General features: G+C 38.1%; 2 protein-coding genes across 5 annotated transcripts in view; both read right to left on the bottom strand.

The window, feature by feature from the left end:
• Window positions 1–335: 335 nt before the first annotated feature.
• On the bottom strand, window positions 336–1,996 carry LOC137942754 (UPF0481 protein At3g47200-like). 3 transcript variants are annotated; one of them, XM_068788494.1, is made up of 3 exons: window positions 1,290–1,996; window positions 730–1,181; window positions 336–651 (listed from the first exon to the last, which is right to left on the bottom strand). In XM_068788494.1, the coding sequence occupies exons 1-3, from the start codon at window positions 1,911–1,913 to the stop codon at window positions 477–479; spliced, it is 1,251 nt and encodes a 416-aa protein (XP_068644595.1). In that variant the 5' UTR covers window positions 1,914–1,996; the 3' UTR covers window positions 336–476. The 3 variants fall into 3 exon arrangements, with proteins under 3 accessions (XP_068644595.1, XP_068644594.1, XP_068644596.1); XM_068788495.1 differs by having other exon boundaries at window positions 568–651; window positions 735–1,181; XM_068788493.1 differs by having other exon boundaries at window positions 336–1,181.
• A 484-nt stretch (window positions 1,997–2,480) lies between these two features.
• LOC137966584 (tRNA ligase 1-like) overlaps window positions 2,481–14,880 on the bottom strand; it is a 68,396-nt gene continuing 55,996 nt past the window's right edge. The window contains exons 19-27 of one of the 2 annotated variants that reach the window (XM_068813261.1): window positions 9,946–10,043; window positions 9,771–9,831; window positions 9,307–9,383; window positions 9,129–9,200; window positions 8,317–8,393; window positions 5,711–5,791; window positions 3,441–3,546; window positions 3,198–3,359; window positions 2,481–3,102 (exon numbers count right to left, since the gene is read on the bottom strand). In XM_068813261.1, coding sequence (XP_068669362.1) covers window positions 2,710–3,102; window positions 3,198–3,359; window positions 3,441–3,546; window positions 5,711–5,791; window positions 8,317–8,393; window positions 9,129–9,200; window positions 9,307–9,383; window positions 9,771–9,831; window positions 9,946–10,043 — 1,127 coding nt within the window. In that variant the 3' untranslated portion in view covers window positions 2,481–2,709. The remainder of the gene's footprint in view (window positions 3,103–3,197; window positions 3,360–3,440; window positions 3,547–5,710; window positions 5,792–8,316; window positions 8,394–9,128; window positions 9,201–9,306; window positions 9,384–9,770; window positions 9,832–9,945; window positions 10,044–14,880) is intronic. The other variant, XM_068813268.1, reaches the window with a different exon arrangement.

Raw genomic sequence — 14,880 nt, 5'->3', positions numbered from 1 at the left:
ATTTAACATATTTTTTGAAAAAAAATTTAAAAAAAATTTGAAAAGAAAAAATTATATATATATATATATATATATATATATATATGTTGGAGCTCAAATTCGAGACACATATTTTTTATTTTAAATGAATGATGAAGCTCAAACTCAGCTCGAACTTGGTTAAAATTATTAGACTCAAACTCGATTACAATTTTAGGCCCAAGGTTGGGTTCGGCTCGAGCTCGAGTTCGAAATATTAAAATCAAAGTCGGCTAGAACATAGGTAAGTTCGGGCCCGGCTCGATGCCACCCATTAGTAATCATGTTTAACACAATCAAAACATAATAACGGTTAAAGTTGTAGTAATCACATACCAGGCTTGTAATAAGAGAGAGTTAAAGTTGTAGTAATCACATACCAGGCTTGTAATAAGAGAGTTAAAGTTGTAGTAATCACATACCAGGCTTGTAATAAGAGAGAGTTAAAGTTGTAGTAATCACATACCAGGCTTGTAATAAGAGAGAGTTGCATATACGGCCTGCCATATAGAAAGCACTATGAGGAGAAGCGCCCCAGTCAAGGAGAGCACAGTCCAAGGGTTCTTGAAATAGCTTTCCTTCAGTTTGAAACTCCACTCACGAGCACGCCTCTTCCACTTCTTCGTGCTCTTTCTGTGGAATTCATTTAAATCCATTGTCACGCCAAAAAAATCATGAAACACAGTGAAGTTGATGTTTTTCTTGAGCGACCTGACCAAGTTTAGAATCTTCTCGTCATCGAAATTGGGGTAGAGTAATCTAAAGTCCTCCGTCGACTGAAGAAGACCATCCATGAGCAGAATGTAAGCGCTCAAATCTTGTGTAAGGCCATTATGGAGTACTTCGTAAGCCCAGGCATTGAACCAGGGAGCCTCGTTGACGCTGAATAGAATAGAGACTGGGAGCTTGAGGACATTGTTCTCTATCTTAACATCGGCAAGAAATTTTGATGGGAATTTTTCCGTGTTGAAAATGATTCCTGCCTTGTTGTATATGGTTGCGCTTTTGATCTCAATGCCGCTGCCCACTAAACTCCCATTACAGGAAGTTCCAACAAGTCTCATTCTCAGAAGGTCGAGTAAATGCGGCGGCTTGTATCCTCTTCTTTCCTCGCTCCGATGATTATCCACGACGTAGTTCAGAAAATTCTCCGTGTACATAACCTGTTTGTGATTGCAACAAGTATCAACCTAGTATTTGGTTCATACGGCATCCGACAGCTTATTGACAATCACAAAAAGAGATTTGGGATTTGAGGAAGGGTCACGTACCGGATCATCTTTTATCATGTCTTCAACAACTAGCAATCTCTCCAGCACCAAGAATGGCAGCTGGTTTTCCAGCAAAAGAATGTCTTCAACCAATGTAAGGATGATACTCTTGCCACGGCCGCCATAGATGGGATCTCCGGGGCTGTAATCGTTGTACCCGAACGGCGGAGATTGACCCCAGATGGAATGAATTTCATACAATCTCAGGATCTCAAGCACGAAACACCCATCAAGGATCATAAGCTCCAAGAATTTCTCTTCTACCTTCCAGTCTTCGTCCAATTCCTCATAGGAATCCATCAGCTGAACCACATCCTCCCTCAGTGACCTCTTCATGTCATTCAGAGTTCTCTTCGATCTGTTCAGGAACTGGCGTAGAGCTCTGAGTTTGTGCTCATCCATGGGCTTCAACTCTGCCTGCCCGTGATGGTATGGACCGATGGAGACTAGCGACGGCTTGTAGACCTTCTCGTTCCTCTGGAGAAGATGGGGAGGGACTCTGTAGATGGAGCATCTGTCCCATCGATTTGCTGGCTCTGGGGTATTTAAAATCCTCTCGAGTTGACCCATTTCGATCCGCAGATGATCGGACTTCCGAGGTGGGATGGTGCTTTCCAAAGCCATCGCAGTACCCGATAGCTCTCGGATATGGAGCGCCAGAAATAGAAGAAGCTATCACCAGTCCAAGATACACCTTCAAATCCTGATCTTCCTTCCTGGTGCTTTCCTTGGTTCCTCATCTGATTGACTTGCCGGCGCGAGTCCAAATTATCAGTTTTCCAGAGGTGGAACGAGGCAGCTTTCTGTGACTTCTGCCCTCTCTACTGAAGAAAATTTTATTGGATGGATCCATCCATCTTCATTCCATTGAGGAGAATCTTTATTTTCAATCCTCAGGCTCTGAATATGTCTCTCGGATTCTGTCAGTATAATTGAAATCTAACAAAATGTCTGGAATGAAATTTAGTAAGACCAATTTTTTTATAAAATAATATATTCTAATAAAAAATAAAAAAAACAGTAGGCAAGGCAAGAAGAGAACAAGGAGAGAATAACTCATCTGTCCTAGGAATAAATTTTGGCATCCTGTCTGCACAAGGCAAGGCAGGAAGAGAACAACAAGGCCATGAAAGACCGGAAATGTAAATTGAAATGCTCAGATAGAATCAGAGATTCTTTTGCACGTCACGATGCACGCTATAAATATATTTCTCTCGTATAAATATAAGAAAACACAGATTATCCTGATCTATACACAGATGCAAGGAACAATCCCCTTCTCCATAAGAAGATTTATCTGAAAAGCTCAATCACTAATGTCTCCTCAGAACTTTTCATTATTTATACCTTTTATCAAATTTATTAACCCTAAAAAGTTGTGGGGCACCGAACCCAAAATAGCAGCCCTGAGCTTTCCACCTCAGTAAAATTCCAACACTCCAGTCATAGTGCAGGGAGGCTTAATTTCGACAAGAGTCGCCTTACCCTCTGAATGCAACCCAGGGAGCGTATTGGCTTCCTTTGGTTGAACTCCTTCTCCTGTCCATATAGTTACATGAGGCCACTCATTCTTTGAATTGAGTTTTTCACCATCAACAGATCCTAATCGAGCTTCAAATGCAGCCATGTTATCGGAGAACAGCAGCGCTGTTAGATGGACTGGTACATTTTGGTTGAGAAAAACACCATAATTTGCAACAGCTGCGATGCCGTGACTTCTCTTGTGAGCTAAAGTTACATGAGCTTTCTTCAGACTCTTCTCAAAGTCCTTGCCCTTAAAAAACTCACTGACCTTTTCATTATTTTGTGTCAACTGTTCAGACAGAAGAAGCAGGTGGTTTTAGGCAACTGATCTATTTGAAACATGTATCTATCTGCATGACAAATAACTTTAAAGAGGACTATTACCTTATCCAAGAGGCCTTCAATCTCTGAAACGGGTAAAGTAACGGCACAGAAGACTATATTCCCAGATTCCCTCTTCTCAGTGCCAGCAGGTGCTTTGTATTCTCCTTTAGCAACGGCTCTTAGCTGCTCCAAAACCTTTGCAACAGCAACATCAAATGGGACCTGCCAACAATTTAGAATCCGTTAGAGAGAGAGAGAGGACATAACCACATATAAAGCTTGGCACAGATTTTGAGAGAATACCTGTATAGAATTAAGATGCTCCGAATTTCCAAATAAAATCTCCCTCAACCGCTTCTCCCAAAGAACCCACTCCTTCGCATAAGACCCTTTGTTTGGCTCAGTCCTTCTTATAAAAAGAGATGTAACAAGTCAGCACCATTTGCAGCTATAAATGCAATAGTTGGCTACCCAATCAGATACAATCATATGATTTCCAAATCAATGTTCTCATATTAAGACATAATATGTGGTTTGTAATTAACTAATCCCAAGCCAGAAAGTACAAACTCCTTGCATTTTTTCTTTTCCATTTTGTCCGAGTGCAACAGCCCATCTATTAAAAAAGATAACATGGATGTATGAATGGTGATCATATTATGGTTTATTATTAACTATTCCAACAAGCTAGAAATACTTTCTGTCTTTGCCATTCATTTAAGTGCAACAACCCTAGTAAGATCGGTGAATAATACCCATCCTCCCACTCCCTCTACGTCGCAGTTCCATGACAGAGATGACAAATTAAGCAAAAATCATTGTACTTGTTAAGGAATAGTCCCACATGTATTAGTGAGTACAAGGATCTTGAGTTTATTAGTTGGGAAAGAGGTTTCCTAAGTTGGTTAGTCATTTTGGGATGGGCCTTGGACCCAACTTAACATGGTATCAGAGCAGGTACTCATATGTGGGCATATACCTAAACTATCTACTTGTAGAACCACAAAAGATGACCTACACCTAAACTATCCACTTGTAAAGCCACAAAAGAGGGCTTACACAGAGCCACAAAAGGAGGGTCTACACGTGAGGGGGAGTGTTAAGGAATAGTCCCACATATATTAGTGAGTACAAGGATCTTGAGTTTATTAGTTGGGAAAGAGGTTTCCTAAGTTGGCTAATCATTTTGGGATGGGCCTTCTTTTGTGGCTCGACAAGTGGATAGTTTAGGTATAGGTCATTTTTTGCGGCTCTACAAGTAGATAGTTTAGGTACAGGCCCATAAATGAGTACCTGCTCTAATACCATGTTAAGTAGGGTCCAAGAACATTCTGAAATCTTCTGTTAACTAGCCTAACAACAGAGATGACCAGCGAAGAGATTAATAGGCAGATATCCGATGAACCAAGGATCACAGACAAGAATTTTTCTGGATGCCGGCTTCCGAATCAAAACATGGCAACGTCTTCGTCCAGAAACGGCAACCATGCTAGCAATATCAATCAGCCAACGTCTTGGTGCCGTTGTCTTCGGCCTTTAAAAACAGAAACAAAGCCGGATCAATTTTCTGGATTGACGGTAGATTGATTCTTCGTCCAGAAACGGAAATGCATCTCCTCTATTGGAACTCGCTTTGTCTCGGGCAGCAAGAAGATGATTAACAGTGTCATAATTATAATCAAGCAAACGAAAAGGATGAAAATCCCATATTGGAGGTGACAGAGAGAAACGAAGAAACACTGAGCAATCGTGGCTGTGAAAAACATATTGACGCAGACCACTATACTCTGCCCAGCGGATCTGGTCTCCAGAGGAAAGGTTTCACTGGGAACCAATCACCCAAGAAGCGCCCATGACCACCCATAGGCAAGGCAGAACAAGCAAGTCATGATCACTAGCACCATGCCGTCAGCTCTGGGGAGCATTTGCTCGTAACAATCTGTTACCAATGGAACCAGTAACAGAAAGATTGTCCCGGTAACGGAACCAGTAAGATTAAGAACTCGTCGGATTAAGATTCTGGTTTGAGTGAGGAAATGCAATAACTCGGACAACAGAATCAGCAGCAACATGTTCTATACTTTTAGCAGAAAAACTTCCAAACAGTAACATTATTCTCTGATGAAGGTAAGTATCATAACTTTCCAGAAATAATACTGAAGGTGGTGTTGATATAGGGCTGGATCAAACCAATGGGTTGGGACAGACATGTATGTAACAAAACCATGATCATCCACAGATTGATCATCCACCGAGCAGAATCTGATTCTGCTTTACAAACTCATTCACCAACCAGCAAAAATATGAAAAACTCAGCAACAGAAAGGGACTTCCATTAATGACGAAAAACAAAACAGCAATATGAGAAATAAAAAAATGATGGTTTTTTTTTTCAATCCTAAAAACCATAGATGTAAGTCCTGAAAATCAATGCTCTGATACCATGTTAAGTTGGGTCCAAGGCCCATATATGAGTACCAGCTCTGATAGTTTTTCAGTAAAGGATGGGCCTTGGACCCAACTTAGCAGTACTGATTAAAATAAGAAGCAAACTTTTGACATTTTTAGCGTACCTTCCATGTCTATTTGTATGAAGCCTGTACAGACTAATGCCTTCTTCAATTACATCCTTTACTGGATCAGGCAAAGGGCTCCTGCAAGCACAGTGTACAAACTCATCAACATAGGAAAACGAACTGGGTGAAGTCATTGGTTACATATCTAAATTAACCATATTGTTCGCATCGATATTAGCCCTGCATCCGAAAATTGCTTCGGAATCTGTTGGTTACAATGGGCCACAAAAGACGCTAGTCATTTTAAACTTATCATAATATCAGAGGTAGGTCTCAGCACAAGCCCAATTGTTTAAGCCCATCTGTCTCAATCCACATTGTAGGTCTATCTATCTGTCCAATTGGACCTAGATGTGAGAAGAGGTGTTAGCATGTGTATTAGTCCCACACCTAAAAATAACTTAGGAATTTGTTGTTTTATAAGTTTGAGCAATGAGCTTCTTATATGGCTAGTAATTTTTGGATGGAACTAGGCCCAAACTAATCACAAATGATACAGGAAAGTTACGTCTATGATAATAAGGGGTCCACATAAATAGTGTACAATCAGCCACCTATCATAAAGGATGCAAATCACTAATGCCTTCCAACTCAACATTCTAATTTCTAGTTCTTCTTCACAAAATATACAAATATCATCAAATCCGTGTACCTTAAAAAGGCAACATTGAGCACAAATAACTGGTCTATGCCAAGTTAGTATGATTATTACACTGGCAAAAAACAGGCCAAACTCCACCAACTTCATCTGAGATGTCATTTTTAACCCTCTTTATCAAATATCCATAAAATCTTTAGAAGTAGTGATAGGATATTCTAAAGAGCAGTCTTTGGCTACTTTGCAATGTATTATCTCCTTTCAATCAAAGAACAGTGATCATTCAGGTCTCAATTAGGCAGCAACCATAAAAACAAGAGGAGGCAATAAAGAAAAAAAAAAAGGAAAATTAGTGAACAGTTTTAAATTTACTGCTGGCTGCATAGTAGTTGAAAAAGCGATAGAAAGATAAGAGATGAAGACCAGATAGATAAAGCAGACACTCCACTTGTTAAAGTTGGATCCAAGTCCATCTTAAAATGACCTGATAAAAGACGGACCTTAAACATGGACAACATAAAGGGGGCACATACTTAAATGAAACATAAAATAAGCCCAACAAAACTAGCTCTTGATGCAGGCTCATCTGAAAAATGGCTACTAAAGTGAAGAAACCAATTCGCAACTAATAACAACAGGAGTGAGACTATTCCTGCTCACCAAATTATGTAGAAAGTAACAGTTCAAACAACAGAGTCAGTTCCATAGAATCCATCCTTTCGCCAAGACCAAAAAAATCGATAAAAAAAGTTAAACAGAAACAAAAGCAGAAGGCAAGCTATTGGCGATATGAAACACTCACACCATGCAATTTAAGAAGACAGAACCATCTAACTCAGATGAAACAAGAAAAAGAGAGAGAGAGAGAGAGGAAAACAAGGAGAAGAAAGATAAGTCAAAAAGTTAAACAGGTTTCCCCGTTACATGCTACACCTTTCAAGAGATCCCTTAGTACACAAATATCCTAAAGTTAAATAAAGATCATCTCATAAAGACCAACAAACTACACAGCAACAAGGGAAACTGTCACTGAAATCAAGCTTTTTTGAATCTGCTTCACCAGTGACCAAGAGCTTATAGTTTCCCTACCTGAGCAGTTTAAATGGGCCTGCCATCACCAAGTAAGAAACGAAACCAGAGAAACTAACTCTAGGCAGTTGGTTTCCAAAATATGAATTTTTAGTGTGAGTAAAAAGTCTCACAGCTGAAAATGTTTTGGAACTCTGGTCTATAAGCAGTATAAATAAGTTTTTCAAGTGACTAGTTATTTAGGATGGAATCGGGCTCAATCTTAATGTGGTATTATGGTTAGGACTGAACTAAACCTGTCTCTTTGTTATTCTGTGGTCCCATTTGTACAGTTCACAGTGCAGGCCCATCCATTTGTCTGTTCTATTGACCGAGACTAGAGAGGGGGAGTTAGTATGGGTAAGAAGTCCCACATCTGAAAATGGCTTCGGATTTTGTTGTTTTACAAGGTTGGGCAATATGTCTACTAATTAGCTAGTCATTTTAGAATGGAACCAGGGCCAGTATTAACACGAACAGATGAAAGGAATAAACAGCGATAAGCAGAACATCTAAAGCAGAGAAGCACAGGATCCAGTTATTTTGTTGGTATAAAATTTGATGGATAGGCTACATTATTCACTTTATTATTCTGTGGTCCCATTCGTACAGTTCACAGCGCAGGCCCATCCATTTGTCTGTTCTATTGACCGGGACTTGAGAGGGAGAGTATGGGTAAGAAGTACCACATCTGAAAATGGCTTCAAATTTTGTTGTTTTACAAGGTTGGGCAATAAGCCTACAAATTAGCTAGTCATTTTAGAATGGAACCAAGGCCAATATTAACACAAACAGATGAAAGGAACAAACAGCGATAAGCAGAGCACATCTAAGGCAGAGAAGCATAGGACCCCATTATTTTGTTGGTAAAAAATTTGATGGATAGGATACAATACTCACTATAGTGAAAAAGAAGGCAATCTAGTTGCACACTCACCTATCAGCCTTGAGAAGTGGCATTTTGACTATTGATCCAAAGCGTTCAATCAATTCACTCTCAAATTCTCTGCGACTCTGGAATATGTGCAATAGCAGATTAAAAAAAATTGGACTGGTAAAAACACAAATACATATCACATTTGTACAGAAATTGGACCTAGCAAAACGAATTTGACATGCTAAGATGGTGTTCACGAAGTAGTTACTGTATGTGTAAATACATTTTATTGCACATTATAAGATAAGTAACACGCATATGTGATGTCTTTTAATACAATGCATCAAACACCAAGAAGAAATAAGATGCATATAACATTTATCAAGGTGAAAATATTATGACTATTCAAGTTATAACTACACCAAGTTAGTGACCTTGACGAAAATATCAATAGGTAATCCCTCCTCATAATTCTCTGGTTGGGTAAAAGGACACATGTATGACGCATGCATGAGCCTTCACTCATTTAAGTCACCGCTATGTATAAACATATTACTCTCTTATACATGCAGATCAAATATGCATCTAACTTGGATAATGACAAACATCAATGATGACCCACTTGATTCATTTTCCACCTATCGATCTATCTATCATATAGAAATAGTCTACAATATTTGAATCACAGGCATACATTTTCATTATCTACTAAACTGCCCATACAACTCACATTTTCTGGTTACATCTCAGGGATGAATGATGTTATACATCTCCATCCACAACAACCACCTTAATCACAACCAAATTGACAAGGTACTCTCAGAAAGAAACAAGGAAGTCAAAAGCCACAAAAACACAAATAGCAATCTAACCTTGCCCTCATAAAGGTGATAAAACATTAAAAGAACATAACCAGCATTTGGAGATGCCTTGTCAAGATTACCCTTCAGCAAAAAATAATGAAGGAAAGATAAGATAATCCAAGAAAAAAAAATAAAAAAAAAATACGAAGGGCTAAAGACAATAAAAGAGTAAGAGATGCAAATATACCGGATGATTGACTCGTTGAAGGACTCGGAAAATAAAAACAGCAAGAACCTCATAAGAGAAAGGATTTGAGTCAGTTCCTGAAAGATTCAAATGTTGAAAGGAATGGTAGGTCAGCATCATATTTCATCCTTGAAAATAGTGAGCATCTAAAAAAAGCTGGACCTAGTAAATTCAATTTTTTTAAATGAAGTAAATTCATTTTAAAAACAACATTTTAGCTATATGCTTTTTGTCTCATAAAAGAGAATTTTTATGTAGATGCAAATGCTTTTGAACTTTCACTTAGTACTATTGCAGTGATTTTCTGCTTCAGAAGCCTTTAAATAAATCCCATTTAAATTACAATTTGGAGCACCTCATACTAACAATAAATAGAAGTTATGGTCCGCTCTTTCAACCCAGAAAAAAGCAAATCAAATTTAAAAGAAAAAAATGAGAGTATTTGAAGAGAAGACAATAATAACCTTCAGTATCAGGTACAACTGGAACAGCTGAGGCCTTTGTGCTTCGACACATGTCCTCAATCTGCATTTTTAGAGAAACTTAAAAAAAAAAGCTACTAGGAACAGCGAATGGCTTATTTTGTTTTCTACACACACTAGGAATCCATTAACAAGCTGGGAATGAGTATGACATAACCTGGTTCCACACTTCTTCATTTGGTGCATTTTTATCTGCTAGTGTAATGCTATATGGCTTTTTCCTGCGCTCATCAGCAACCTTTTGCCAGTATTTTCCTGCAATCATTACAAATACAGTAGAATAAAAAAGAAAGTCAATCGAAGATCTTTTTAAACCACAAACTCTGGTGTGGCCATTGAGCTGAAGGACCCAACCCAATCAAATATTGAGACTGAATCAACATAAAATAATTGATAGTGATAGAGAAGAAACTTTCAAGCTTTTTTTATACTAAGTTGGGTATTCAGCTTGTCCAAGCCAAATAATAAAAGAAACGCTAGGACAAGAATAATGTATGGTATCACATGATGCAGCCAATGGTCCTCCAAAACATTTCTTTTTTCCCCATACTTACTCTTCCGAAATTAATGTAGATGAACAATATCTAGAAGCAGCATCAGTTGAGTGAACTAGAGAGAAGTTGAAGGGAGCATACAAAAGCAAGCACCATGAGAACCCATTCACCAGTAGACGATCAAGGACTCAAAATCACACTCAATATACATTCATTTTTGTAGTTTAAGTGAAGGATATTTTGATAAAAAACTTTACCTTAATATCAGTCATATGCCGAAAAGGGTAGATGTAATTCGCTGTGACTAAGGGATTGCCTCCCCTCTTACTACGGAAATTTTTTCCATCGTCCTCTTTCTTTTACTTTCTCTCTCTACTTGCTTTGTTTCTGTAACAATTTATCAACTTCCTATCATTTATTATCCTTATTTTTCATTATTTTCACACAGTACCAGATCAGAAAAGGGGTGTTGAGCCTTCACCAACTTCTATTCCTCTTTTTTACCCTATTTCTTGCACTCTTCCACTGGATTGAAGAAGAAAACTCCAAACTGAAGTCTTCTAAGGGGTAGTATACTGTAAGGAGCCTCCTTTTACCATTCTTCTTCTCTGGCTAGTGCATCATCTCCTATTGCTGGACAGCTGCTACCCCTTCTTTTGAGACCAGTTAGAAAAAGCATTCATTGAGGGTGGCTTAAAGAAATGTGCCAATTCTCAAAAAAAAAAAAAAAAAATTCATTGAGGGAGCTTGTAAGAGAAAATGTACAAGAGATGATACAAAGGGACCAAGTCCAAGGGCAAAGCTACAAAAAAAAAAAAAAAAAAAAAAAAAAAAAAAAAAAAAAAAAAAACAAGAGTTGTAATGGGAATGAACTGCTGATGGCAAGGTGCTGCTGAGTAGCTCCCCCTCCAGCTAAAAAGTTCACAACACTATTGGTAGACCTAAGAGTATGCTGCCAAGTAATTATCAAGTGACTACAGATGTCCTCAATCCTGAAGCACATAAAAAATTGCCTCAATGGAAAACTCCCAAGGCTCATGAGATAACAACTAGCGAGTCGCCCTCCACAAGAAGCAGGGAGAGAAGTGCTCCCTATACAATCAGAGACGCTGAAAGAGAGCCCTCAAGTCCACTAATATGGACTCACACTCCCTCAACTCCACTACCACCAAAATTAAGTTTCAACCATCCCTCCTAAGGGGGCAGCTAAGCAACATCCTAGCCATGCAATGCAGTGAAAAGTTAATGATGCACCTCCAGTTTCTCTTGATAACAAAACTAGAGAGATGGGATGTTTCAGTATGATTGCTTGCCTAGAAGAGAATTGTGAAAGTTTATGTACTTACAATGAAGTAAAGAGGCAATGTGAGAGAGGAGAGAGCTGGAAAAGAATTAACTCAAGTTGAAATTCCGGAAGGGGATTTTTAGCGTTCCCTCATTCTCTGCTATTTACAACATAAAACACTGATAAAAAACACTAATACCTCTGTTCCCCTTTACACCCTAAGAAAGAATTTTCTGTAAGAAACCACGTTCCTGGAAACCATTATAAACACAAATTACATCTTCTAACACTTCCCTTCAAGCTGGTGTTTACAAATTCAGCTTGTTACATTGCATATATAAAAAAATGAAAAGAATTTACCACTTGAGTCTTCCAATGGCTCACAATTCTTCAGCTTTAGCTCGTTCTATCTCACCTTGTAATGCAATTGGTCCTTCACACTAATTCTTCACATTCTTTTCTCCCCCTTTTTCAAAGTCTTAAAATAAATTTGTATTTGATCACCACTCTCATGGAACTCTTCATTGTAGGCCCTTCAAAATACCTCCTTTTTTTGTCCTTCGACTTCTCCCCCTCAAGTTGAGGATCTATAACATTATGAGACCCAGCTTGCCAATAACATATGTGAGAGTAGCACTCCTAGCCAGACAACAACTTCCATACTCCAGCAAACACATGGATCGATATCTACCAAGCACTAACACAAGAACTCAATCCTCTACTATTTTTTTTTAACTTGTGGCTACCCCTTGCAATGGCAAAAAACAAAGCTAAAGAAGAAGGTCATGCCCATCGGCTTCAGTCAAACATACTCCTTCTAAGCAGCCAAAAAACATGTGTACACCCTTCAATTTTTCAAAGAAGGCATGTCACAAAGGGCTGCCATGAGTGATAGGCCCTACCACAGGTTTGGAGTACAAGAGAACACATGTGACCACATTTGACACCGAGTACAAAGAGAGAATCTCATGCATTGCCTTGAAAAAATAACTTTCATGGCATAGCATACTGCCAAAAGAAAATAAAAATGAACCAACAACTCATAGAAACACAAGGGAGATAAGTTGCTTAGGTTTGATAAACATAAGCACATAAGAAGACTCAAATACAGAAATAGCGGTACATGCGTTGTGCAGACACCAAGAGGGCCCTCCAGCAATTAAGCAAGACAAAAGGGACCATATTGAGTTTTGGTCTTGCTTGGATATTCCTTCAGTAATAGTTTTGCAACAAAACATTCAGATTTGAATAGAATACATCCAACTAATTCTAATTTGGATACTTAGGCCAAACAAATTACTCAAAAAATTAGAGGAAAACCAGGACAAAGAAACCATTAATTAGCATCAAACAAAACATTGACAGTTGTTGTAAGTATCAAAACATAAATTCCAAATTTAATAGGAAACTTAAAAAAAAAAAAAAAAAACTCTTGCACAAAGAAATCATGTTGGTACAGACTAGCACTAGAGTTTGAAAGCAAATAGAAGACTTGGGCAAAGCAAAAAATAGCAACTTGAAAAGAATAAGGGCAAAAAACGACTCAAAATTCGGATTGTTGCCTACAACAGGCTGCCAACATGACCTTTGATGCTTCCGATGTTGATATCTCTATGTGGAAACATCAGATTAAAAAAACGTTTTTTGGGTTAGAAAATAGACTCACAAAGCTTTCTTTTGAAATATAATTCTCTATATAAATTCTTGTTCTTGGTGACACGAAACATCTTGAAAACGAAACTTTCAGTTGTCGCTCGAATCTTTCCTAGTACCTGACCTTTACTGCTTCAGATGTCGATTTATCTTTGCAAAAAACTCCAATTGCTAAAATTCTTTTTTGCATTGGAAACTAGACTCAAAGACCTTCTCATCGGTATATAATTTGAAATATGGAAAGTGTGGCTTGAAAGTGTGAACTCAAGCAAAAAACGGATGCTACAACAAGGAAACATCAATGAGAAAGAATTTTTTTCTTCTTCTTCTTCTTCTTCTTCTTCTTCTCCTTCCCCTTCTTCTCCATCATCTTGTCCATCATCTTCTCTTTCTCCATCTCATAACCGTCGCTCTGATTTTTAGGGTTCCCTCTCCTCTCCTATTTATAACATAAAACACTGATCGAAAAACACTAATACCCTTGCTCTTTTTTACACCCTTAGAAATATTTTTCTAATAAAAAAACATTTGTTTAGAAACCTATATAAACACAAATTACATCTTCTAATAAGAATAAAGTGCATAGACATTTCAACGATTCCTCCTAGATATCTCAGCTTGTTTTCAAAAATTCTCTTATTTGGTACTTAAAATCAGTAGTGGCACCTCTCCAAAGGAATATTCTCTCTAAAGCCTCAATTCAATTTGCTATGAAGACCAGGCAAGGAAGTGTTGAGTAACTATGGGCGAATCACCAGTATACCCTTAGGCCTTCTTTTTATTTCTTCCTCTTTTTTTCTTTTTTCTCTTCTCCAAACCCTGTGGCAGCCCCTTTCTCTTGTTTTCTGGCTTGCACAACCTCCAAGTGGCAGCATTAAGTTCTATTTTTTAGCCTTTGATGGTGCCTGCCTGGCATCTACTACATGCAAATGGTTTCTAAGGGAAAAGAAAGGATTTTTATGTCTTAGATTTGTTTAAATGGAGCATATAACTGTTTGCAAGTTTACCTGTTTGAAACCTAGATCTTGCATCATTTTGCATCGCATATTGGTATTTGGACGGTGATTGATCTAAATTGAAGGCTGAAGTATGATTCTATGTTGGATCCATACCCTACACTAGTGAAAATTGGTATTTGTTAATTTGCCTTTAGACTCCTGTATTATTCCATATGGCTGAATCTTTTCTTTTAAAGAAAACATATGGCTGAATCTTCATACATGGAGCCAGCACTTGTAGATGACAAAGATGAAACTATCACTCAGATTACTTCTGCCAAGCTTAATAGACAAAATTACATAGTGTGGACTCAAGCAGTCCAAATTTTCCTTGGCTGCAAAGGGAAATTGAAGCCCTAATCGAAACTCCTCCTAGTCCAAGGACAGAAGAGTTGAAGGAGAAAGCTATATTGTCATGGCATGCCTTTCAAATAGTAAGGAATCGAAGAAGAGGACAGCCCCTACAGCTATGTATACATTATGCTAGAAGTAATCATATGTCAAAGAAGTGTTGGGATAAATTTAGTAAACCCAAATGGACACATCAGGTCATTCAAGAATATCGGGACCTCTTAAAATAGTCAAGGATCAGAGGTGTTAATGCTTAAAAAAGATGAGCTTCAAAAGTTAGACATCAACTTGTGCAATCTAGAATGATTCAT

The sequence above is a fragment of the Aristolochia californica genome, unplaced genomic scaffold (assembly GCF_029961685.1).
Source record: "Aristolochia californica isolate CCGP_79_NKW_82.1479 unplaced genomic scaffold, dmAriCali1.0.hap1 SCAF_10, whole genome shotgun sequence".
NCBI classification, from domain to species: Eukaryota; Viridiplantae; Streptophyta; class Magnoliopsida; order Piperales; family Aristolochiaceae; genus Aristolochia; species Aristolochia californica.
The sequence above is the reverse complement of the archived record's forward strand: the minus strand, read 5'-3'. Positions and strand labels throughout refer to the sequence as shown.

Coding starts and splice junctions, on each gene's coding strand:
- LOC137942754 (XM_068788493.1), bottom strand. CDS start 1,913: ATGGCTTTGGAAAGCACCATCCCACCTCGGAAGTCCGATCATCTGCGG. Junction 1,182..1,289: donor ACATGATAAAAGATGATCCG/GTACGTGACCCT, acceptor AATCACAAACAG/GTTATGTACACGGAGAATTT.